The 26,076-nt window shown below is 39.9% G+C and overlaps 1 protein-coding gene across 1 annotated transcript in view; it reads right to left on the bottom strand.

Annotated features, from left to right (window-relative positions):
• LOC115654583 overlaps positions 1 to 26,076 on the bottom strand; it is a 115,097-nt gene that overhangs the window by 64,440 nt on the left and 24,581 nt on the right. The window contains exons 12-19 of the mRNA XM_030569017.1: positions 23,839 to 23,919; positions 20,464 to 20,626; positions 18,237 to 18,311; positions 16,467 to 16,619; positions 15,416 to 15,512; positions 4,254 to 4,359; positions 2,806 to 3,011; positions 1,915 to 2,003 (exon numbers count right to left, since the gene is read on the bottom strand). Of these exons, the coding sequence (XP_030424877.1) occupies positions 1,915 to 2,003; positions 2,806 to 3,011; positions 4,254 to 4,359; positions 15,416 to 15,512; positions 16,467 to 16,619; positions 18,237 to 18,311; positions 20,464 to 20,626; positions 23,839 to 23,919 (970 nt within the window). The remainder of the gene's footprint in view (positions 1 to 1,914; positions 2,004 to 2,805; positions 3,012 to 4,253; positions 4,360 to 15,415; positions 15,513 to 16,466; positions 16,620 to 18,236; positions 18,312 to 20,463; positions 20,627 to 23,838; positions 23,920 to 26,076) is intronic.

The raw sequence follows: 26,076 nt of genomic DNA, 5'->3' as shown, positions 1-26,076 counted from the left end.
GTAGGGGCTGAATGGGAGTGGAGGCACAGGGCCATGGGGGGAAGGGGTGCCAAGCTACATAAGGACAGGGGGTGGTGGGTGGGGGCACAGACACACATGGGGATAGGGGGAGGGGGAACTGAGTGACGTAGGGACAGGTGGAGGGAGTGCAGGGCCACATGGGGGTGGGAGGAATGAGTGTCTAAGTGAAGATGGAGGGACACATGGATGGGGGTGCAAAGACATATGGGGGTTCAGAAACACATAGGGACAGGGACAGATGTGCCTGACTGAATGGCAGAGGCTAGGGGGTCAGCCAGGATCTGTATGGGGGAAGCTCCCTAACAATCCCTCCACACACACCCCAAAAAACCTGTTCCATACTTTTCCCACTCATATCCTACAACCCTCTAAGTTCACATCTAGGCTCCTTCCAGGCAATTTACTTCCCTCTCCCTCTGCTCCTCCATTACCCCTGACTCCCCCAAGCCTTTGCACTGCTTTTGAGGGGTGCAGAAATTACAGTTCTGTACTGTAGTTTAAATGAATTATTACTCAGAGTTCTAGATTAATATGCCTAGTAAAGAATCTATTTGTCAAAAATACATTCCCTGAATCTTTTTTGTTGTCTGTATTGTTACGGACATACTTGCTGACAGGTATTTTGAAATAAATGACCAAAAAAACTGAAACTGCTGTGATTATATTGTGTTATTTTGACAAATAAAATATGCAGAATTTTGCAGAATTTGAAAATATTGTGTGCAGAAGTTTTAATTTTTTTGGTGCCGAATTCCCTCAGGAATACTCTATGTCATTTGTATTAGGAAGAGGCACCAACTATGACATATTAACTAATTGAATGTAGAGGAAAAACTCAATGCTTGCTACCTGGTTAAATTGCAGGAAATGCGGCTATTTTATCTTCCATACCACTATGATCCAGAATGTTTTTTTGAACAGGTGTTTTAAAATTTACAATGTGTAAGATCCTAGTCACCAGTATATAGTGCTGTGAAAATGTACCTATAAGAATTTTCCTCCACAGTTTTCAGAATAAAATCTTAGCAGATGAATAAAGAAACTGTGATAAGTATATAACTCTGTATTAGATCTGGTAAAAAAACAACAACACTTTTTTTCCCTCAAGTTTTCACGAAAATTTCACTTTTTTTTTTCGTCAAAATTCCAAATTTCAATGAAAAAATGATAAACATTTCATAATCGGATTTTTAAAAACCAGTTCTGTAGCAAGTTGAAAAAAGAAATGAAAAATTTTGGTTAAAACATTTCATTTAATATTTAAATTTTGTATTCTATATTTAATAGGTAGAGCACGTCAGTTTGGAGTACCTGTAGGTTAACTGAAAGTATAAATAACTATAAATGCAGAGAGGTGAACAAGTTAGTGAATGATACTAAATCTGGTACATATAAAGGAAGTTGTGTTCAAAAATACAAACTCCATCAAATGGAGAGAGAGATCACAGTCAAGTGCTAACTCATTCACCCAGTCTAACTTACACACATTTCTTTCCCATGTAATAGGAATAATTCACTTTTCTGGTGTATGCAACCATCTCTACTTTTTGAGGTAATGCTTAGTAGTAAAATAAAGTGGGACAATCAATCTGCTAGCTGAACAGGTTTTCTTATTAGGAAATCCATATCCCAGCTCTGAGTTTTACATAATATGTTTTCCATCACCCACTTCCTACTACAGAAGGTCAGAGAAGAATCTGCCTTAATCCTGGAACTGGGGCAGGAATTATTGTTCTTCAGTGTATCTAGCACATGGTGGCAGACTTAGCTGCCAGTATCAGATGTTCTTCATTGGAGCTGGTTTATGTTGTGTCTGTGAGTGCTATGGCTAATTTAGAATTGTTTTCCCTTGTATAGCCGATAGCAGTATGGGTTCAAGCAACTAGAACATACCAGATAAGAGTCCATGCCAGTGATGTTGGAGACATCAGTTTTTCCTTCCTTTTGATAATTTAAAGCTTGGTTTTCATAAATGAAGGACTCTGGTGAAGATATCACAATATCACAAGAGTGGTATTTGTATAAATATACTTAAAAGGGACATTGCCAAGACAAAAAGTTATTATATATATTATAATATCCTTATCTGTGTTACTACACTTAGATAACTTAAAAATGAAAAAGAATTACAAATTTGATGTACTTTCTACAATTGATGGTAGGTGTGTTGGGGGGGTTGTTTTTGTTTTGCTTTTGCATTCACTCATCCTTTGAGTTCATTCAGCTCAAATAGTGAACATAGACTGAACTGTTTCTGGATTCATTTCTGGATCCTGTGCACAACTAGAACAATGCTGTTATATTTGGACAGCAAATTTTGCAGGAAAAAGTTTAAAGGGAAAAAAAGGTGTTTTCTTTTAAATGTGGAAAAAAATCATGAAAACATTTCAAATAATATTAAGATTTGTAAAATTATTGTTTTTACAAAAGTCAAATCTAGGTCTAAATGACCCAAAATTGTTGGCCTTTTAAAAGAATAAGCTCTTTATAATTTTCTTTTTAAAAGAAGTCAGGCATTCAACTCTGACTTGTAGATACTATATGTCACTGTGAAATAAGGGCTCATGTAGGAAAGCAACACCCAGTAAAGTGACCAAAGTTAGATTTGAATCTGTGACCCAAATTACCATCAATTTATGACTATCCCTTTTGTGAAAGCACTGTTTACAGCTAATATGATGCAATATATTTTGCAAACCCTGAAAATCAAAGCAAACGGTTAAAAAAAATCCGATTCCTAACAAGACAGTAAATGTATCCACGTAAGACTGTCTGATGTCATACCTGTTGCTGAGATTCCAGAGACATCTGTATCTGTCGCTGAGATACCCAGTGCCTTACTGTGAGGCAAGATGTAAAGATCATTTTTGAAAGCCACTAAAATATCTCCAGAACCATTTAGGAAACAAGCAGAGCTGAGAGTGTTATCAAGAAAAATGTTGGCTAGCAAATTCTTGTGAATATCCCAGAGTTTCACCATGTAGTCCGCACTGGAAAATAATGGAATCAGAATTATCTTGTGAAATAGTCTTAACATAGATTTTAGTAATTCTCTGTTGGTGAAATTTTCCCTTGTACAGAGGGCCAGTATGAGTTCTATGCATCACTTAATCCCACTAAATCATGAAAATAGGGTTTAAGTGGGACATAAGTGGTGCACAGATTACATGTGGATTTCTGCCTAGGGAAGAATTTTACCGTTTAGGATCAATGAGAACTCATAAGGAGAGGGATTAATCTGGGTTACCTCGTAATTTTATTCCAGTCACAAACAAATAGATTTCTGTAACCAATCATAACCAAATTAACACTACAAAGCAAATACATTAGAGTTCAGGAAGGAGCAGCATTTTGTCATAGGGACTTTCACACAGTGAAAGAGAGTTTACCTAATATAGCACCTACAACATCAAAGACAATGTAATAAATTAATGAGGAAATAAGCCCTTCCTCCAGAATTTCAACAGGTTTTTTGAAAGGTAAAATTTACTACAGAAGACTGAAGGCATCTGTATAATCATACAATTACTGTGTCACAGGCAGCTGCCAGGCAAACTCCTCCAACTATGCCCCATCTAGTAAACCTCATTCCTATTCTAAAGATTTTACCTCTAAGCGAAAGAGGAGTGTTCAGTCTCCACATTCATTATCAGCCTTTGATGCTTCTTTTAAAATTGCCGAACACAGATTCCAATTAATTGCTAATTGTGAAGGCAGATTTTATGTTGGCCAACAGGAGCTGAACTGAAACCCATCAATACTGGTGCAATTTCTTTATATTTTATTTCCTGTAAACAATAGCTTAGCTTGCAAATGGAATTTCCATTGACAATGTATATGTAATTATTCGGATGCTTCCCTGGACTGCTTTGATTATCTCTGAAATCCCACCCCCCTGCAGTTCTGCTTACACCGATATTTCCTAGATACTTGCTAGATTGAAAGTGGGGATGAATTTGGTCCATTATGTCCATAAGTGGTATTCCCAGCATCCCTCCTGGGAGGGTTCTAATAGTGCATAATTTTATAGTGGTACCAATACCAAAGTGATGTTACCAAGCTTCAGTTTATTGTGTGGAAAACCTATTGCACCAGCTGTAAGAGTATGAAACATGTTATCAGCCAAATGATAGGTTTTACATGTTTCACATGCATGTACTTGAGCTTCCATCCTGCACAAAACATCCTGATTACCATATAAATAAGGAGATGATGTTCAATGCTTCACTTACCCACAGCTTAGAAAGAGAGAGAGAGTCTTGCAGGCATCCACTGCTACCACAGGGCCCTTGTGAGCATTTTCAGAATCATGAGTGATATCTGGTTCTTCATTTCCCTCTTAGAGACAGAGAAAGCACAGGTATAATTTGGACATTCTCAATACCTGACTTTGAATTCCAATTCCTTAACTGTATTGATGGTCATTTCACATGTCATTGGATAAGTAGTTTTCCCTAGATTTGCAATGGAGACTCAGATTTCACTTATAACCATGTCATCATGAGGAGTTAATGCTCTCTATACTGGTAATGTATAGGCAAACACAACATTTGCTAAGATTGCATTAATGTCAGGAGCGTCAGCAGCCTTTTTGGGCACCCTAGGTGGCAGAAGGTCCCGCCCCCAAAATACCGCCGACGACCACGGCAGCTGAACATCCGGCCGCCACAGTCACTGCCCCCCAAATGTTAACACCCTAATGGGTTGCACCGGCCCTGATTAATGTAAAAAATTAAACTCAATTAGTAGAATTCAATTTTTGAATTCAAAGGTATTTCCACTGCACAGACCTGCTCCTTGGATTGGGAGTTCTGCCACTATTCCTGTGCTAAATGCAACCTTGTTTAGACACAGATGTTGTTAGTACAGCTCTAGCAATTTTCCTGACCATTGTGATCATGGAGTTTTTTCTCAATCCAACAACCATGTTAGCAAATTTGTACTATTAATCCCACCGACATTACAGACTTTTACTGAGATTTTAACAAGATTGTAACATGATTGACTGCATACTATCAGATGGTTAACACATAGAGTGAGATCCTGACCCCATCAAAGTCAATGGCAAAACTCCCATTGACTTCAACCAGGCCAGAATATCATTCATGATTCCTAAAATGAGCAGGTAAATTGTGTTTTGACCTCACTCATGAGCACAGCTGTAGCATAATTGCTGACCTGCAGCCAAGTTATAATAGTATTGCTGCTATGTGAAGAGCACTGTCTAATTGCGTCAGTGTAACCAGGTTTGTCAATCCTCCTAACATAACTCCAACTTCCTTCTACAGGAGGACATCAAAACAGTCATTATACGGCTGTCAATCTGGCATCTTTCACCATCATAAAATTCTCTAAATTATATTTATAAAATTATTAATATAAAAAGAAGATTGAATAGAGATAATCCCATTACATGCAGAGGCCATTGCCAGCTCTACTCCCACAGCCTTCAATTTGCATAGTATTATTTATAACACCTTCAAAATAGACAATCCTTTGCCCCTGGCACCTGCAGCTGAAACAATATGGAAGACCTACTCAGCCTTCCCAGAATGCACTGTTAAAATTACAATTCCAGGCAGTGTCATGGGTGTGGCTGGGCCAACAGTGTGCCAGTACAGCCTCATTGTTTTTTCTTATATCCTATTCCCATGTCCCAGCCTTTCATTTCTATGTTGCTTATTTAAATAAGCTCTTTGAGGCAAGGCCTTTACTTTCTTATATGTCTATAAAGCTTTTAGCATGCTGTTATACAAATAACAGTAGATCCACAGACAACTGGACCACCAATACTACAATGACAGTCAGTCCAGGGGAGCAGTTATATGCTAAAGCCTTGGGCATATCAATATAATGATGCCCTTGGAGATGTCCAAGCTACACTAAAAATATAACTATGCTGTACTAGGATAGGGGAGAGCAGGGTTCTAACCAGGTCCCGCAACACAGATATAAGTGGAATGATGAAAGGCCCTACTCACCTACAAAGTCTGTCACGGTTTTGAACAGGACTAATGAACACAGTCCTCAGAAAAAGAATCCTGGTACAAACCAATGAAGGAACCTATTAGAACCTTAGTAAGCAATAAACTGTTTAAATGTGTTTTTTGCTTGCATGATTTTTAACTACAGCATGATTTCAACTACGGCATAGGTAGGGTCAACCAATTTTAGAGCCAATTAAAAAAACAGATGAGATAAAATTTAACTTTGTATCTCATGTATAATACAGATGTGATTCAGTAAGAAAAACGGAAGACTTCTACTAATCAAAGTGTGTGGAAGTGGCATTTACGTAGGCAGCAGGCCATTTATGTGCAGAAATCAGGTTAGACCTGGAAGAAACTCCATTTTGCCAATCATGTGGATGTTACTCAATGTTTCGAGAGAGCCCCAGGCTCAGCCCAGCCCTTGACGATGAGAAGACAATATAAATGTGAATGTGAAACTTTTATTAAACTATCAATGTTTACTTTATGAAAAGTGCATGTGCTCAGTTCTGATGAAACCACAGGACTGACAGTTCCCACGACATCATGAGAATTGTAAACAAGGTCCAGGTCCCCTGGAGAAGGTGAAATTAGGGGCTAGTCTATACAGAGAGTTAGTGCACATCAAGCTAAGGTGTACATCTATGGCACTCTTGCCTGCCATACACTAACTGGCCACGTGGACCTTGCTACTACATACTGTTTCAAGCAGCTGTAGATCAAAGCACACTATGGAACTTCTAGTGTGCTTTGATCTACACAGTAGTGTAGTTGAGGATAAACGCAAGTATAAAGTGAGTTTACCTACTTCTCGTCTGGGGATTATGGAGGTTAGTACAGTTAGTTTATCCACTTTTTTTTGTACCACTACACCACTGTGGTAGCCAGGCCCACATGAGAAACTTGCATCATGGGACACTGTACCTACCCCATGAGGCATTGCAAACCCTTCCCAAAGCACCTTGCGGCCAGTTGTGCAATGGCATAGCTACCCAGAGTGCACGGCTCTTTGTGTCGATGCAAGAGCTGTCAGCATGGCTGCACTCTGCTGATACAAGGAGAACAGTGTGGACATGCAACAGCCATTTAATTAACGCATTTTAATTAAAGCGGCATTACTTTTATCAACAAAACTCTGTAGTGCGGACATAGCCTCAGTGCTGGCAGGCTAGGGCTAGATTTACACCCTAGCTTGCCTCTCACTAACTAGCTGTATAGACAAGCCCTACCTCAGCTGCCATGAAAATCTGTTTTGTTAACCTTTTGGATTAGCGTTGCTATTGATTATTTACATATCAGGAGTTCTCATAGAGACCTGTATGGTTTTGACCTCCATTTGATCTTCTCCTCATGCTGTTACCACAGCAACTAATACTTGAATGAAAATCTCTTAGCAAGCTAGTTCTTCAGATTGTCTCATCGGGTAGGGATACAATGGAAGTGGGGACTTGAGGCAGATCTGAGAACCACTCATCTACATCTTTCTTAAAGAAGGTTTCAGTGTTGTTGTTCCGTTTCTTCTTTTGACAAGATAAGCATCAGCACTTCACTTTTTTTACTAAACAATACTCCCTAGGTCTATATCTCAGCAATGATCTTGTTGTTAAGCCTGCCGTGTAGACTAAATAGCTCTAAAAAGTTTGCTTTCTACATTACATTTCTAAATCACATACAATTTGGATATTTTGTTGTAACCATTACTCCAGTAAGTGATGGAATAGTGGCAAAATACCATTGTGGAAACAAAAGATATTACAAACAGATAGCTCTGAGCTGTGAAAATCAAATACTGACTTCCCCAAAGTTGAAGAGAGTTTCTATCCATCTTACAGAGCTTGACCTAAGTTGGGAAGTTGAATCAGGAATGAAGTTCTCCAAAGTCTGAGGAGATTCAGACATGGCGTTCCAGTTCTTTATAAGATATTTCAGTACTGTGTAGGACTAGGTACAGGATCTAAGTATCAAGTTGTTTTGAGAAGGAAAAATATCTCAGTGTTTTTAGCAGAGAATATTAAATAGGCTAATTAAGCATGTGGTCTCACTGCTGGTTGGCTGAACCGATGTGGGTTACTTTTGTCTAGGGCCCTAACCAAATTCACTGTCCATTTTGGTCAATTTCACAGTCATAGGATTTTAAAAATCATACATGTAATGATTTAGCGATCTGGGACAAAAATCTGTCTGGGGATTGGTCCTGCTTTGAGCCAGGTGTTAGACTAGATGATCTCCTGAGGTCCCTTCCAACCCTGATATTCTATGATTTCAGCTATTTAAATCTGAATTTTCAGGGCATTGTAATTGTAGGGGTCTTGACCCAAAAAGGAGTTGCGGGAGGCAAGGTTATTATAAGGGGGCAACCCTCACTTCTACGCTGCTGCTGGTGGCGGTGCTGCCTTCAGAGCTGCACAGCTGGAGAGAGGCAGCTGCCGGCCAGGAGCCTATTCTGAAGGCAGAGCTGCTTCCAGCAACAGCGCAGAAGTAAGGATGGCATGGTATGGTATTGCCACCCTTACTTCTGTGCTGCTGCTGGCGGGGTGCTGCCTTCAGAGCTGGGAACCTGGCCAATAGCTGCTGCTCTCCAGCCACCCAGCTCTGAACGCAGCACAAGAAGTAAGGGTAGTAATACCGCAACCCCACTAAAATAACCTTGCAACTGTCCTGTAACTCTCTTTTGGGTCAGGACCCCCAATTTGAGAAACACTGGTCTCCCCTGTGAAATCTGTATAGTATAGGGTAAAAGCTCACAAAAGACCAGATTTCATGGTCCGTGATGCATTTTTCATGGCCATAAATTTGGTAGGGCCCTATCTATACAACATAATAAGACTGCGGGTGCTAAATTCTAGCTTTTTGTTTTTGCCTTGAACACTAGCGTTATTTTGCAGCTCTATTCGGGCTGGCTGCATGCCGCTACCAGAGCCACCTGCACAGATTAATTGTGCCAGGATCATGAGTAATTCGAGCAGAGTTAGTGACTGCAGGCAAATGAGGTGTGAAGGTGGTGGGGTCTGCACCAGCATATGCCAACCATACCTTCGTCCCATCAACCAAATCTGGTTGTTTTGGGTGGGCCAGGATCATGGGGCCACAGCTGAGCCCCTGATTGTCTTTCTGAGGAACCATGGGCCACAGCTCAATATCCTGAATTTGGCCTATTGTAGACTCAGATTCATAGACTCTAGGACTTGAAGGGACCTCGAGAGGTCATCGAGTCCAGTCCCCTGCCCTTATGGCAGGACCAAATACTGTCTAGACCATCCCTGATAGACATTTATCTAACCTACTCTTAAATATCTCCAGAGATGGAGATTCCACAACCTCCCTAGGCAATTTATTCCAATGTTTAACTACCCTTACAGTTATTAACTTTTTCCTATTGTCCAACCTAAATCTCCCTTGCTGCAGTTTAAGCCCATTGCGTCTTGTTCTATCATTAGAGGCTAAGGTGAACAAGTTTTCTCCCTCCTCCTGATGACTCACTTTTAGATACCTGAAAACCGCTATCATGTCCCCTCTCAGTCTTCTCTTTTCCAAACTAAATAAACCCAGTTCTTTCAGCCTTCCTTCATAGGTCATGTTCTCAAGACCTTTAATCATTCTTGTTGCTCTTCTCTGGACCCTCTCCAATTTCTCCACATCTTTCTTGAAATGCGGTGCCCAGAACTGGACACAATACTCCAGTTGAGGCCTAACCAGCGCACAGTAGAGCAGAAGAATGACTTCTCGTGTCTTGTTTACAACACACCTGTTAATGCATCTCTGAATCATGTTTGCTTTTTTTGCAACAGTATCACACTGTTGACTCATATTTAGCTTGTGGTCCACTATTACCCCTAGATCTCTTTCTGCCATACTTCTTCCTAGACAGTCTCTTCCCATTCTGTATGTGTGAAACTGATTGTTCCTTCCTAAGTGGAGCATTTTGCATTTGTCTTTATTGAACTTCATCCGGTTTACCTCAGACCATTTCTCCAATTTGTCCAGATCATTTTGAATTTTGACCCTGTCCTCCAAAGCAGTTGCAATCCCTCCCAGTTTGGTATCATCTGCAAACTTAATAAACGTACTTTCTATGCCAACATCTAAGTCGCTGATGAAGTTATTGAACAGAGCCAGTCCCAAAACAGACCCCTGTGGAACCCCACTTGTTATACCTTTCCAGCAGGATTGGGAGCCATTAATAACTACTCTCTGAGTACGGTTATCCAGCCAGTTATGCACCCACCTTATAGTAGCCCCATCTAAATTGTATTTGCCTAGTTTATCGATAAGGATATCATGCGAGACCGTGTCAAACGCCTTACTAAAGTCTAGATATACCACATCCACCGCTTCTCCCTTATCCACAAGACTCGTTATCCTATCAAAGAAAGCTATCAGATTGGTTTGACACGATTTGTTCTTTACAAATCCATGCTGGCTATTCCCTATCACCTTACCACCTTCCAAGTGTTTGCAGATGATTTCTTTAATTACTTGCTCCATTATCTTCCCTGGCACAGAAGTTAAACTAACTGGTCTGTAGTTTCCTGGGTTGTTTTTATTTCCCTTTTTATAGATGGGCACTATATTTGCCCTTTTCCAGTCTTCTGGAATCTCTCCCGTCTCCCATGACTTTTCAAAAGATAATAGCTAGAGGCTCAGATACCTCCTCTATTAACTCCTTGAGTATTCTAGGATGCATTTCATCAGGCCCTGGTGACTTGCAGGCATCTAAGTTTTCTAAGTGATTTTTTACTTGCTCTTTTTTTATTTTATCTTCTAAACCTACCCCCTTCCCATAAGCATTCACTTTGTTAGACATTCCTTCAGACTTCTCAGTGAAGACTGAAACAAAGAAGTCATTTAAGTATCTCTGCCATTTCCAAGTTTCCTGTTACTGTTTCTCCCTCCTCACTGAGCAGTGGGCCTACCCTGTCCTTGGTCTTCTTCTTGCTTCTAATGTATTGATAAAAAGTCTTCTTGTTTCCCTTTATTCCCATGGCTAGTTTGAGCTCATTTTGTGTCTTTGCCTTTCTAATCTTGCCCCTGCATTCCTGTGTTGTTTGCCTATATTCATCCTTTGTAATCTGACCTAGTTTCCATTTTTTATATGAATCCTTTTTATTTTGTAGGTCATGCAAGATCTCGTGGTTAAGCCAAGGTGGTCTTTTGCCACATTTTCTATCTTTCCTACCCATCAGAATAGCTTTCTGTAGTATAGTTTAAAACAGGGGTAGGCAACCTATGGCACAGGTGCTGAAGGCAGCACGCGAGCTGATTTTCAATGGCACTCACACTGCCCAGGTCCTGGCCACCAGTTTGAGGGGGATCTGCATTTTAATTTAATTTTAAATGAAGCTTCTTAAACATTTTAAAAGCCTTATTTACTTTACATACAACAATAGTTTACTTATATATTATAGACTTATAAAAAGAGACCTTCTAAAAACGTTAAAATGTATTACTGGCACGCAAAAGCTTAAATTAGAATGAATAAATGAAGACTTGGCACATCACTTCTGAAAGGTTCCCGATCCCTGGTTTAGAATATTCTGTGTCATATGAGTTACATGAGCAAGAGAAGGGTGCTAATGGGTACTATCCAGAGAGGTGGAGAGCATAGAACATGACCCCAAAAACAAAAACATGGACCAATATAGGTTTCAGCAAAACTTTGCCCCCTCTGTAGAACTTGTATATGCTCTTTGGTACAAGAGCATGAATAAAGCTAGGTGAAGCATTTGTGGCAAAATATATATATATATATATATATATATATATATATATATATTTGATTACATAAGACCTTTTTTCTACTTTTGAATAATTCATGAACAAACTTCAATTTCTAAGAATTTTTTATTCAAAATTAGCTAATGACTGTTTTATGCAAATATATTTCACCTCAGGATTCTCCTCCCAACTCTTCACTGAGGCTTTTGCTTTGAGTATTTGCAATTCAAGCTGTGTGACTGGTCACCTAGCTCATGTGTTATTTTTTCTGCTCCCTTCCTGGATGTCTGAACTTTTAAAAACAAGAATAGGGTTCAAATAAATCATGCAGGCTGTTCAATCAATGTCAAAATAACTACCCATAAACATTTCTGGGATGAACCTTTATTGTGAAAACTTTCATATACTTATCAGATAATATTTTGCCTTCAAATATTCCTGTGAATAACAAAAAAATCACCATTACAAATGCTGCAGAAAGTAACTTTAAAAGGACCCAGGATGCTGAAGTGAATTGGAGGCTTTTATTTCAGTGACTGTTCAAGGATAATTTTTGCAGTACTGGAGAAGATGAGAAGATGATGGATTACTTAGATAAAGGAAATGCGGTAGATATAATTTACCTAGATTTCAGTAAGGCGTTCGACACGGTTCCGCACGGGGAACTGTTAGTCAAATTGGAAAAGATGGGAATGAATATGAAAGTTGTAAGGTGGATAAGGAACTGGTTAAAGGGGAGACTCCAGAGGGTCGTATTGAAAGGTGAATTGTCAGGCTGGAAGGAGGTCACTAGTGGAGTCCCTCAAGGATCGGTTTTGGGACCGATCTTATTTAACCTTTTTATTACTGACCTTGGCACAAAGAGCGGGAATGTGCTAATAAAGTTTGCGGATGACATGAAGCTGGGGGGTATTGCTAACACGGAGAAGGACAGGGATACTATTCAGGAAGATCTGAACCACCTTGTAAACTGGAGTAATAGAAATAGGATGAAATACAATAGTGAAAAGTGCAAGGTTATGCATTTAGGAATTAATAATAAGAATTTTGGATATACGTTGGGGGCGCATCAGTTGGAAGCGACGGAGGAGGAGAAGGACCTTGGGGGTACTGGTTGATAGCAGGATGACTATGAGTCGCCAATGTGATACGGCTGTTAAAAAAGCAAATGCGATTTTGGGATGCATCAGGCGGGGTATTTCCTGCAAGGATAAGGAGGTGTTAGTACCGTTATACAAGGCGTTGGTGAGACCCCATCTGGAATACTGTGTGCAGTTCTGGTGTCCCATGTTCAAGAAGGATGAATTCAAACTGGAACAGGTTCAGAGACGGGCTACAAGGATGATCCAAGGAATGGAAAAACTGCCTTATGAAAGGAGACTCAAAGAGCTTGGCTTGTTTAGCCTGGCCAAAAGAAGGCTGCGGGGGGATATGTTTGCGCTATATAAATATATCAGGGGGGTTAACGTTAGGGAGGGAGAGGAATTATTTAAGTTTAGTACTAATGTAGGCACGAGGACGAATGGGTATAAACTGGATATTAGGAAGTTTAGACTTGAAATTAGACGAAGGTTTCTAACCATTAGGGGAGTGAAGTTCTGGAACAGCCTTCCGAGGGAAGTAGTAGGGGCAAAAGATTTTCCTGGCTTTAAGACAAAGCTTGATAAGTATATGGAGGGGATGTTATGATAGGATTGTTAATTTGGGCAATTGATCTTGGATTACCACCAGATAGGTCTGCTCAATGGTCTGCGGGGAGATGTTGGATGGAATGGGAACTGAGTTACTGCAGAGAATTCCTTCTTGGGTGCTGGCTGGTGACTCTTGTCCACATGCTCAGGGTTTAGCTGATCACCATATTTGGGGTCGGGAAGGAATTTTCCTCCAGGGCGGATTGGCAGGGGCCCTGGAGGTTTTCGCCTTCCCCTGCAGCGTGGGGCATGGGTCGCTTGCTGGTGGTTTCTCTGCAGCTTGAGGTCTTCAAACCAATTTTGAGGATTTCAATAACTCGGTCCTGGGATAGGGGTTGTTATAAAATTGGATGGGTGGGGTTCTGTGGCCTGCCTTGTGCAGGAGGTCAGACTAGATGATCAGATTGGTCCCTTCTGACCTATGAGTCTATGAAGCACAAACACCACAGAGTGCACAGGGTCCAACTTCTGATTACACACACAAAGCCATGGTAGAGCTCCTGCTAGTTGGACATTCACCAGGCTGTTGTGTTTGGGCCACACCTCAGTGGACCCAGTGTGCTCTTTAAGCTCCTTGACTGTGAACAGAGTCCAGGCATTGCCTCTGGCTGAGGTTTCTAGGAAGAGGCTGCTCAAGAGAATCTGCTATCATAGGCAAAATTTCAGTTTGCTGACACCCTCTTCATAAACTAGGGAGGCAGATTTGGCCTGGCCCCACCTCAGTCATGAATGGTGGTGGGGCAGCCAGGTCAAAGTTGAGTGGCATTGCAACCTGGCATATGGGGTCACAACACAACTCAAATTTGGCTCATTATCCCTCCATCATGAAAGGGGGTGGCTAAGCCAAATTGGAGTGAATGGCAGTGTGACCTGGCAAACTAGATTATAACCCCACTTAAACTGAGTCTAGCCACCCCTCTACCATGATGGAGGGCTGGCTGGGACAAATCTGCCATCCTAGGCAGCTTCCCAGAAATCTGCTACCCTAGACAGCTACCTGTGTTTCTAGGCACTCTTGGGATGCAGATCCTCTGTCTAGCATCCCCTCTTGAGAGCTGAGCCCCCACAGTCCAATGGCCTAGATGCTGGGACTAATGCAACCCCTTGGACTTCCCATAGCTTAAACACATCCCCTCTCAGAATTGCAGCCTTGTGGGTGATCTGGGTTTACAATTTAACTCTTCAGGGTGGTGTGATAGTGAAGCCAATAGACACACTGACTTTGCACAGAATTCTAAACAAAATTACTTCTTACTTAGCACAGATTGACAAAATAATAAAACACAGCCATATGCATTTCCCCACCTCAGGTTCCTTATCCCTCTCTGGAGAGTTCTTTGGGCTTGGCAGGGTTCTCAGGGACATCCAGGGTCCTTCTCTTGCAGCTCATGGTTTCTCTTCAGAACCATGGAGCCTCTCTCTCTGTCTAGGTCAGCTAGCTTTCTCTGACCTTGGTTGATTCTCCCACTTAAAAGGGACACCCCTGCAACAAAAGCAAGCTCCTCTTCTGCCCAAAGCATCCTGTTTCTTTCTCTGAGAGTCTCTTGCATTTATATGTTTCCCCTAACAAAACCTGGTTTCTTTGTTCTGCTGCTGGAGATTTTCCACTAACCTCACTATTTACTAGCTAGGTATGATTATGATTATTAAAGTCTGAGTAAGATCTTCAGAGTTTGGCTCAAACTCTGAAAGAAGAGAATAGCAAAATCCTAATTCCACTCACTCTGTCTGGTGGAAAAATACTCCAAATAAATAGGAAAATATTATTAAGGAATAAATACAGCAAAAAACTGAGTAAAAATTATGCAAGTATTTTAGGATATGACTCTTCACTTATAGTGATTCACTTAATAGAAGTAGTACAAGTCCCATTATGAATAATACTATCAGATACCATCTCATGTTTATATCTTTTAATCAGCAATGAAACCATCACCCACGACTTCCAATCTGTGATGAGAGAGAACTATTATTCCTTTGTTTTTTAATGAATCTTACCTGGCTTTTTCCCCAACAGATCCACTGGGCCTTCTTCAACATGAACATCAAAGACATTTACAGCTCCAGAATGCAGGCCAAGGAACAGTGAACTGTTCTGAAACTCCAAAAATCTAAAATTATTTTAATTGTTGGCATTTACAGGTTCCCTGCCCTCATTTACTAATGGGCTTGTTTTTAACTCTTAAATATAGAGATATACCTATCTCATAGAACTGGAAGGGACCCTGAAAGGTCATTGAGTCCAGCCCTCTGCCTTCACTAGCAGGACCAAGTACTGATTTTTGCCCTAGATCCCTAAGTGGCCCCCCTCAAGGATTGAACTCATGACCCTGGGTTTAGCAGGCCAATGTTCAAACCACTGACCTGTCCCTCCCCCCTTCCAACTTGGTGATTGAAGACACATGCTGTACCAGGAACTGAGATGGTACAGGTCCACTCTTGTGTCGTCTTCCACACTGGAAGCCTAAAAAGACTGCTAGCCACGATACATACAATGCCCTACCAATTCTGATCTGCCAAAATACCACCCTTCAAGACTCTCTTTATGACTCACCTCTTCTATGATGCCCCAAAGTATTGTTCATAACAGTGATTATTACCAGAGAAACCTTTTAATGTACCATCAAGACATGCTCATACCAAAGCTGAAATATCACAGGATCTTATTGTTGTAATATATGCAGTTCCTCATCCTACTTCCCTTTCTACTGTTCACTAACCCCACTGATCACATCACATCTACATTCAGATCCTTCCCTAATTGGGGCAGGGGTCTCCCCTGTACTTTTGAAAAGCACTTAGGCACACTTTCGGGCCTTGTAGAAATAAACAGGAGACATGTGATTTGTTGTACAGAATCAGAGCAACAGTCTCTCTAGCTCAATAGCCTATCATCAACAGTGGCCAGTACCAGATGTCTCGAAGGAGCTGCTAGAAACCTAGCAATAAGCAGTTAAATAATAAATAATAAAATAACAACAACAATCCCCTCAATTATGTATTGTATATTTATACCTGCTGATAATCCACAATTATTCTTGATACTCACAATCCTGGTGAAAACAATGGTTTCATTTGAGATATTGATCTGGTGAAGCAACTGCAGGGCAGGTAAACTCCAGATCTGCACCAATTTGTATTCCAATTCCTGGCACATATTTATCAGTTGATGGTGATCTATATCATGTTTTAATTCAATTACCTGAAACAGTGATTGTTGGTCTTTAATAGGGGCTATTCCTTAGAAGACAAGTCTGGACAAGAGCCCTGCAGTGGAACTGGGATCCCATGGGTCCCTCAGGACCGGCTGCCATAATAGCAGGAGCGGGTAAAATTTACTTTGTGGCAAGTGGGACTGGATGGCGGGGGGGAAAACAGACTGATAATTTGCAGGAAAATACTAATTTTTTCTTTAAATAAAGGTTTTAATATGTATGTGTAAACGAGATAGAAAGAGATTTGATGTCTATTATAACAGGCATTAAAGTATTTTTTTACATGGTTTAAGCAAGATTTGTTTTATTCTTTTAGAGGTATAAATTATGTCTGAATTCCATTTACATATACATACATATACATGCCGTTCGTTTTTTTAGTAGCATGGGGGAAATTGGTATCTCTTCCGGGATTTGTGGATCAAAGGTTTTTGCGAGTGGGAGAGGGCTCTAGTCTGGACCATGTTACCATATAAAGTAAAGGAATGTTAATTTGCATTTGTTACTACTTCCCATCTCATCCCTTTGCTCTGCCAATGAACCCTGCCTCACTACTCCCCTTCTATCCTCCCTCATCTTCACTTCTGCCTCACAGTCCCCTATTCCTGGAATTCTCTTCCTATCCTAATGCAAAAGGCCCAGTCTCCCTCTCTTTTTTTAAAATTGCTCCTCAAAACTTGTCAAGTATCAGAGGGGTAGCCGTGTTAGTCTGGATCTGTAAAAGCAGCAAAGAATCCTGTGGCACCTTATAGACTAACAGACATTTTGGAGCATGAGCTTTCGTGGGTGAATACCCACTTCATCAGATGCATGTGACTCAAAACTTGCTTTTCCCACAAAGGCTACAAACACTAATTCCTCCTACCCACCATATATTCAATACATATCTACTTACACTGTAAGTTCCTAAGGCCTTTCTTCTGTGCCTTATACAGTGTTTGTCATTTCATCTGCTGGCACTGTTGGCCAGGTTGGGGTGACACATTGACAGCATTACTCTACTATAATTACCAGTTAAGTATGCCAGCAGGGGACAAGGTATCTGCTTAAACCCTTCTTGACAAGGGAAAAACAGAGGGATGGAAGAATTAGTATAGAATTTGTGTACAGGACTCAATGACGCATCTAGAAATCCTAGCTGAAATGACAACAATTTGTAATAATGACTCAGTTTGTGAGTGATATATTGAAGTGTATATAAGTAGCGTAGCTTCCTTGAGAAGATTCCAAACTATGGAAAGCTCTTGAATTCCTTTCTATTTGAGAGTGAAGTTGCTCTACCTTTGGAAATAGTGGACCAAATTCAGCACACTTACTTCACTGGGGTTAATGGAGCTACTTTGCATTTACACCAGTATTTCTGAGTCAGAATCTGGCAAATTATCTGTGCAAGAATAGCCAAAATTATTCCATAAGGCTCTGTATGTGGTAAGTTACATTTCTGAAGCAAGACAACTGATTGGTCTGTACATTCGGTACTAAGGACAGCCATAATACAAGAGAAGAGATAGTTTCTTACTTTGATATCTAGTCTTATCCAGCTATGTATGTTTTGTTATGAAACTCTTAATAAAAGAAAGGCTGTAAATTGAAAGTACACTTACTGGATCTTTATAGGCCTTCATCTCATAATATACTAGATTTTGTATTGATGTGTGCAGAAACAGGATTCTTCCATCCTATTAAAAGAGAATTGCATTATACTCGCACAGATGAAAGAACAGACCATACTATCAAAGTAACACATTGCACATGAAAATCTGAAAAACTAGACCAAGGCCATGTTGGCAAAACTAATACAACTGGAAAAAACAGTGAACAGAAAACACTTCGTTCTACATGCTCATTTCCTAATGACTGTTAACATAATATAACCAATCTTTCACAAAGCAGCTTTTCAGTGTGTCACATCTTGTCTATCAGTGACATAACGGCTGCATGTAATGATCTTCCATTACTAAAGAACAGTCCACAGAATCTAAATTGTATCAGACATCAGCAGTTGAAGACATTCCACCTATTCCCCTTCCATTAGGAGCGTTGCCAGTTTTTTTGGAGTCCTAGGTGGCGGAAGGTCCTGCCCCCAAAATGCCACCCCCGACAGAGGTGGCAAAAGGTCCCACTCCCGAAATACTGTTGATGACTGCAGCGGTCGAAGATCCAGCCGCCGCGGTCACCGCCCCCCAAATGTTAGCGCCCTCGCCTAATGGGTTGTGCCTGCCCTGCTTCCACTGTCCACCTTGCTTAGTAGATTTGTAAGAACACAATGCCATTTATAATCAATTCACATTTTTGGAAGTACATTTCACAAGGTTCCTTTTCCTTACTTAGGAAAAGAGATCTAGAGGAAGATGTAGAAGATTGTTCATATATATAAGAATGCTTCTGGTCAGGAGATACTGATTCCACAATTTTAACTGTTTTTTAAAAAGATGGTATCTCTGATTTCTGAAATACAGGAGATTTTGCATGCAGGTAGGTGGTTGAGATACTAAAAAATTAAAGCACATTCACTGGGAACCTTGAAAGCTGCCAAGTTAAAATCATCACTGGAGGCTAAAAGAGAATAGGAACTCTCAATTAGGAAGAGTTTGTCACAAAGTCATTTGATGGGGCACACAGATTCTGTAATTTCCCCGGGTTGTTAGACTTTGACTACACTGGGAATCTGCCTCAATTCAAGCCATCGGTGGCTGGAATTGAAGCAAATTCCTGATGTAGACAAGTCCTTAGAAACAATAATAAAGCTGGTTTAAGTCAGTGCTGCTGCTCCTGTTGCCTTTGGCAAGGCTGCAAGCTGACAAAAAGGCAGTATTGGCCTTTGCCTGCACACTTACTATGGAGTTGACCTGACAGGCACAAAGATAGTAATTTTAAATGGCCTAAAATTACTAATCATATTTTATTAAATGGGTTAGAACAATTTTTGTTGAAAAATGAAGGCTACAGTGATAAAAATAACAAGCCCCATGACTTTGACATTTTGCTATAAATTCATTCTTTCTGCTATTTTTTTCCTTACGATCAAGTTGATTTTTTTACAGCTTATGACCAGGAGACAGTAACAAGATTTCATATAAGATTATTAATGTGAATCTTTGGGGGGGGGGTTGCCATGAATACAAGCTGAACACATTATTTCAATGGAGTTAGGTGCCCAGATGTTTTGAAAACATCTCTAGGTGCCTATCTCCATCTTTAGATGCCTAAATACCTTTGAAAATCTAGCCCTTGGTGACCATCAGTTTGTAAGAAGCGTATTCAATACTCACGGACCAAATGTTCACACTTGGGTACCTAATGATAGACTTCTAAATCCATATTAAATATTTAATGCCAAAGAACCAGTTTTTCTGATCACCTGCAGATTCTACTGATTGCAAGGTCTTTTATTCGGTATATTACTCTGGGTTTGGATGGCATGACATAGTGTTTCCTGAGGGCCTTTATTACAACCTCTAATTTATACACTCTCACACCCACTTTTTCATAAGCCATCCAGCTTCAGGAAAATTCCTCAAGCATGGAAACAGTTGGAACAGAGTATTCTCATATATATTTTCAAGGTAGTTAGTTTATTAAGTCTATAATCCACATGTAAAGCGATGGGCTGACCTGGCCCAGATTTAGGTACCTCCCTTTAGGCACTCAAATTTTTAATCACAATGTTTACATCAACTCTAAATGTTCCTAGTGGGTTTTACATCATGAGCGCCTCTCCCTAATGGAGTAGCTTGCACACCTCACTGTATCTTCAGGTAATTGTCAAGTCAGTTAATTTTAATATCTGCATATCTCTGATTAATCAGAAATACTTGTTGTGCTTTTTACCTGCATACCAAGAACCAGAAATTCCTGGGTATCTGCATACACCAGCCCTTCATCTATCCAGTAGCATATTGGGGAGGACAGGCTGCAGAGACATTTGCATCTCACTGGATCTCTTACACTCTCCTTTCGAGTATGTTGAAAATATTCATTCTTCTGTACACAACTAGGAAAACAATGCATTAGCACAAAGAGAGTTTGTAAAAGATGTTTGCAGGTGGTCAGACCCACACATTAGAAGGTAACTAATGATTTATTTAATGACCTTCAACTGAGCAGCAGATCACACCAACCCTATTTTTTTTTAAATATAGAGACATGCAATATTTTTAGAAATCTTTATATATACACATGCTCTAGAGCAGGGGTCGGCAACCTTTCAGAAGTGGTGTGCTAAGTCTTCATTTATTCACTCTAATTTAAGGTTTTGCTGGCCAGTAATACATTTTAACGTTTTTAGAAGGTCTCTTTCTATAAGTCTATAATATATAACTAAACTATTGTTGTATGTAAAGTAAATTAGGTTTTAAAAATGTTTAAGAAGCTTCATTTAAAGTTAAATTAAAATGCAGAGCCCCCTGGACCAGTGGCCAGGACCCGGGCAGTGTGAGTGCCACTGAAAATCCACTCGCATGCTCCCTTTGGCATGCATGCCATGGGTTTCCCACCCCTGCTCTAGAGACTGCATGCTCAGCTACTGCATTCTGGGCATCTAATTTGCTGTTTATGCATGACGTAACAAGGACAAGCACCCTTTAGGTCACTTGGCATTCCTAGGTCCACAATGGACATTGTCAGCTTCCTCGTGGCAATATTCAGTATGAGGAGTCTCAATTCCCTTTGTTCTCGACTTGGTGCAGAAACTGCAAATTCACTCCTGACCAACCTCTTCTGCAATCAGAATCCATTACCCTCTGAGGAGGGCTGAGAGTAATTAGCCCCAATTTAACAATCCCTGCTACATACATTTCAGGCCATCTTATAAAAAGGCAAATTTTATTTTTTAAGTTCACATATTTTTTTAAAAATTATTAGCATATTATTAAGACCCAGGAAAACAATTTAGTAAAAAAGTTAGCTAGTAGTTAAACTCAGCCACACCTTAGACAGACATTGCTAAGTGGGCATTAAGCTGAAGTTACAATATATGGCAATATTAGCTATGGCAAGGCAGAAAAAGTATTTTAGCTATTCCACAGCTCAGTGGTGCTCTCAGTTCAGTGTTGGAGGAGTGTACGTATACAAAGTGGAAGCCCTTTATTTAGTCATAAATGTCAAGTTATTTCTGTGGCATATATTATAGTAGTATGTATTCTCTTTAGAAATGCTCTTATATCCTTTGAAGGAGAGATGAAAGTTCTAGTCAGCCAACATACCATCGTGGGGCGATTGCACTAGTGTGGCTATAATACAATTATTTTTTCCTATTCGATAGCCCATTTGATTAAGTTAACTTTCAGTTCTAAATATAAAAACTCTTTTATATTGGCCTGTGTCAAAGTCCCATTTCCTTCCCACTTTACATAGGTACTGGATATACATTTAATTATGAAGAGAGATTCCTGCTGCTGAATTGCACGGATTACATGTTTCTGTGTTAAAAACAAATCTAGGGTTGGTGTGATCTGATGCTAAATTGAAGGCTATTATAAATTAATGTTCCTAACACTGTGATGAATATAAACAATTAGAGTGGATCTGACCACCTGTGAACATCTTGTACAAACTCTTGCTTTCTATCACTGGTGCCTAATTCAGACAATAACAGCTGAAATGTGGGATCACCGTTTTTTTTAAACTGACACCATAGTTGAAGAAGCTCATTTGTGCTTTATGGCAGATGTTGTATCTAGAAATATGAGGAAAGTATATTAATGTACAATAAAATGCTATTGCCTAGTACCAGCAAACAAATAATTTACAGAACATTTGGCTCAAGTCATTCAGAAATTGTATTATATGACACTGATCCCTTTATTAGATTTACTATCATTTTAGATTTGGGATGTATTCAAGACAGACTCATTTGACATCATTATATTTAATTATTTTCAGTGTTACAATGAAAACTGGTCAAAAAGTGGAATTTCTGTCCTGTGGGAAATTCTAATCTTTTGAAATTTGTTTGCATTCCAAATTGGAACAAAAATTTGAAATGCCCCCAAAAATGTATTTGGAAACATTGAAAGAATTCATTCTGATAAAGTATAAAATAATATTAAATATAAATATACATATAAATCAATAATAAAATTGAAACAATTCATTTAAATATGGTAAAAATATTAAGTCAAAACAATTCATTTAAGCACTTTTCCACCAAAAATGTGGCCAAAATCAATCAATATTCCCACAAAAAGTTTCCATTTCAACAAAACTCCATTTTCAGATGGAAAACTGTTCCACTGAAAATTTTTCAACTAGTTCTAGTGATAACTGATATCTCATATTGCAAAAAGCCTTTGCAAATAATTATTTAAAAATTCAGCACTAGCAACCTGACTCTCTTGAGAGTATTTCTAACTAAAGTAGCAGTTTACTTACTGAGGAAAAGAAAATAGTAATAATAGTAGTCAATGCTACTTAATGGCACATATCCGCCATTAGTTTAGGTGAGTCCCATGCAAGGCAACGTATAATGTAACTACTAACATGAACAAAGCCAGCTGAAGTTAAATTCGGGCTCTTCTTTCTCTTTAATAATCTCAAGATGTGCAGTTTCCTTATTGAACCAAGGCTAATTCCTTTGTCAGTGCTCTGATCATTTCCTGCCTTAACTCTTGTAACTTTCTCTTCTCTGGGTTTCACTGTCTCTCATTGGCTCCAATCTGTCCAAAACGTCACTGTCAAACCAACCTTCCTCTCCTGCCATTGTGGCCACTTCATCTCCCTCCCTCAATTCTTCCACTGAATTCCCATCTCTTACCACTAAAAATTCAAATTCCTCGGCCTTATCTTGAAGGCCCCACTTATCATCTTGCTCCCTCCTTTATTACTGCTCTCACTTTCCCTAGCTCCATTCCACTCCCTATGCTCATCCCAATCTTTTCACTTTATTCCTCAGCTACTCTCTTTTTCCCCCCATTCTTGTTTTTGTACTTTCTTACAGACTACTCCATTCTCTTTCCTTGTTCTTATCCACCAGACAACATCTCTTGTCGCCATATTAATTTTCTTCTGAACTGTGTGCCATTTTATTTTTAGTGTAAGCTACATGGGGCAGGAAGCATGTACTATCTACCTTTGTAAATTAGTGACTATCTAATTTTTAAAAATGCATTAATATACAACTAGTTCAGAAAATAAAGAATGGATTAGAAAAAAATGTTTTCTGCTGCTAAAGCAACAGAAGCCCATCGGCAAATTAAGGAAACTCACGAGGCTAAGGGATGTTTTCTGTTTAAGTGCTGGTGTATTTCTTCAGTTGTCCACACTGCTGCCCTACATGCAGGATCAGTTCTGAAATAAAAAGTACCCCAGTGTGAAAATTTTAATGGGAAAATACATCTGGAGTGTGAATGCTCTTATGAGTTAATTGCAACAGTAATGTATCTTTATTCCAGTGAAATGATTGAAAAGCCAATATTCTGGAATTGTAAATGAGCAATGAAGAAGATGAAAGTGAGTGAGAGAAACCAGTATAATGTACTTGTTTCCCATAAATCTTTGAATATGCCTTGCGTGTCAAAAAGTTGGGCTGAGATCCAGAGCAGACCTAATTATAAATATTGAAGTCCTCTCTCAGTTTGTACAGACGTAAAACTCTCTTTGGAGCCAAAGGAAGCTTTGTGTTAGTAATACATCTGGACAGAAAATATCACAAAGGTTGAAATTTCAATGAAAAATTGGTATTTCCTATTTTCCCACCATTTCTACTGAGGAAGATCTGAGGATCTGGTCCACAGAAGTTAGAGACTATGACTCCAAAGCATAAATGGGATCTTAAATTCTTTCCTGAACTGGTACTAGAGTTAATCTAATCCACCTCTTGTCAATGCAGGATTGTTCCCTATATGTGGGTGTATACAATTGAAGGCTTTATCCCCCCAAAATGTAGGGACTGCATTAATGAAGGAAACACTTAGTCTGGAACAGTAGCTACATCTTCTTCCTTCCCCCCTCCACCCCATAATAAAAGTTGTCTACGCCCCTGTAGTACATTCTTTAGTACTCTGCCCAAATATCTCAAAATTTAAATGGCCCTTCTACAAGGAAGTTTCTCCTCCTTAATTTCCTTTTATTATTCCTAGTGACCCCTCCCTTATGCCCAGTGCCAGATCCAGGCACCAGCTCAGGAAGCAGGTGCTTGGGGTGGCCAAGGGGAAGGGGTGGCACTTCGGCGGCGGGTCCCTCGGTCCCTCTTGGAGGGAAGGACCTGCCGCCGAAGAAGAAAGTGGTGTGGTGGAGCTGCCGCCGAAGTACTGCTGATCGCAGCTTCCCCCGCCCCCGCCACTTGGGGCGGCAAAAAGCCAGGAGCCTGCCCTGCTTATGCCACCCTAAATAATTCCTCTTCTTCCTTGGTGTTTGTATACTACAATTGTCAACATTTATCACTGTTAATAGTTTGGGAAATCATGTGATTTGGCTAGTACAACATGGATGGTGAGAATACCTAACCCATACATCGCTCTTTATATTTTCAAAGCAAGACACCTGGGTTTGTCAGCTATCCCAGAACGGTCCCTGGCGTCTCAAGTAATCTGCAAATGGGAAGATTATTAGGTGATGTTTTCAGAGCCCAGGAAGAAAATTAGCTATTGCTACACTGGAACAATCTCTGAGTATTAGTTATTTAATAGAGTTGTTGATTAATCATAGCTAACTCATGCTCGTTAAAAAAATGCATTAATTAAATTTGTGACTGAACTCATTGGGGGAGAATTGTATGTCTCCTGCTCTGTTTTACCCACATTCTGCCATATATTTCATGTTATAGCAATCTCGGATGATGACCCAGCTCATGTTGTTCATGTAAAGAACATTTTCACTGCAAATTTGACAAAATGCAAAGAAGGTTCCAATGTGAAATTTCTAAAGATAGCTACAGCACTCAACCCAAGACTTAAGAATCTGAAGTGCCTTCCAAAATCTGAGACGGATGAGGTATGGAGCCTGCTTTCAGAAGTCTTAAAAGAGCAACACTCTCATGAGGAAACTACAGAACCCAAACCACCGCCACCACCACCACCAAAAAAAAAACCAAAAAAACCAAACAACCTTCTGCTGGTGGCATCTGACTCAGATGATCAAAATGAACATAGGTCAGTTTGCACTGCTTTAGATCATTGTCAAGCAGAACCCATCATCAGCATGGATGCATGTCCTCTGGAATGGTGGTTGAAGCATCAAGGGACATATGAATCTTTAGCACATCTGGCATGTAAATATCTTGTGATGCTGGCTACAACAATGCCATGCAAATGCCTGTCCTCACTTTCAGGTGACATTATAAACAAGAACAGGCAGCATTATCTTCTGCAAATGTAAACAAACTTGCTTGCCTGAGCGATTGGCTGAACAAGAAGTAGGCCTGATTGGACTTATAGGCTCTAAAGTTTTACATTGTTTTATTTTTGAATGCAGTTTTTTTTGTACATAATTCTACATTTGTAAGTT

This window comes from Gopherus evgoodei, chromosome 7, assembly GCF_007399415.2.
Source record: "Gopherus evgoodei ecotype Sinaloan lineage chromosome 7, rGopEvg1_v1.p, whole genome shotgun sequence".
Taxonomy (NCBI): domain Eukaryota; kingdom Metazoa; phylum Chordata; order Testudines; family Testudinidae; genus Gopherus; species Gopherus evgoodei.
The sequence above is the reverse complement of the archived record's forward strand: the minus strand, read 5'-3'. Positions and strand labels throughout refer to the sequence as shown.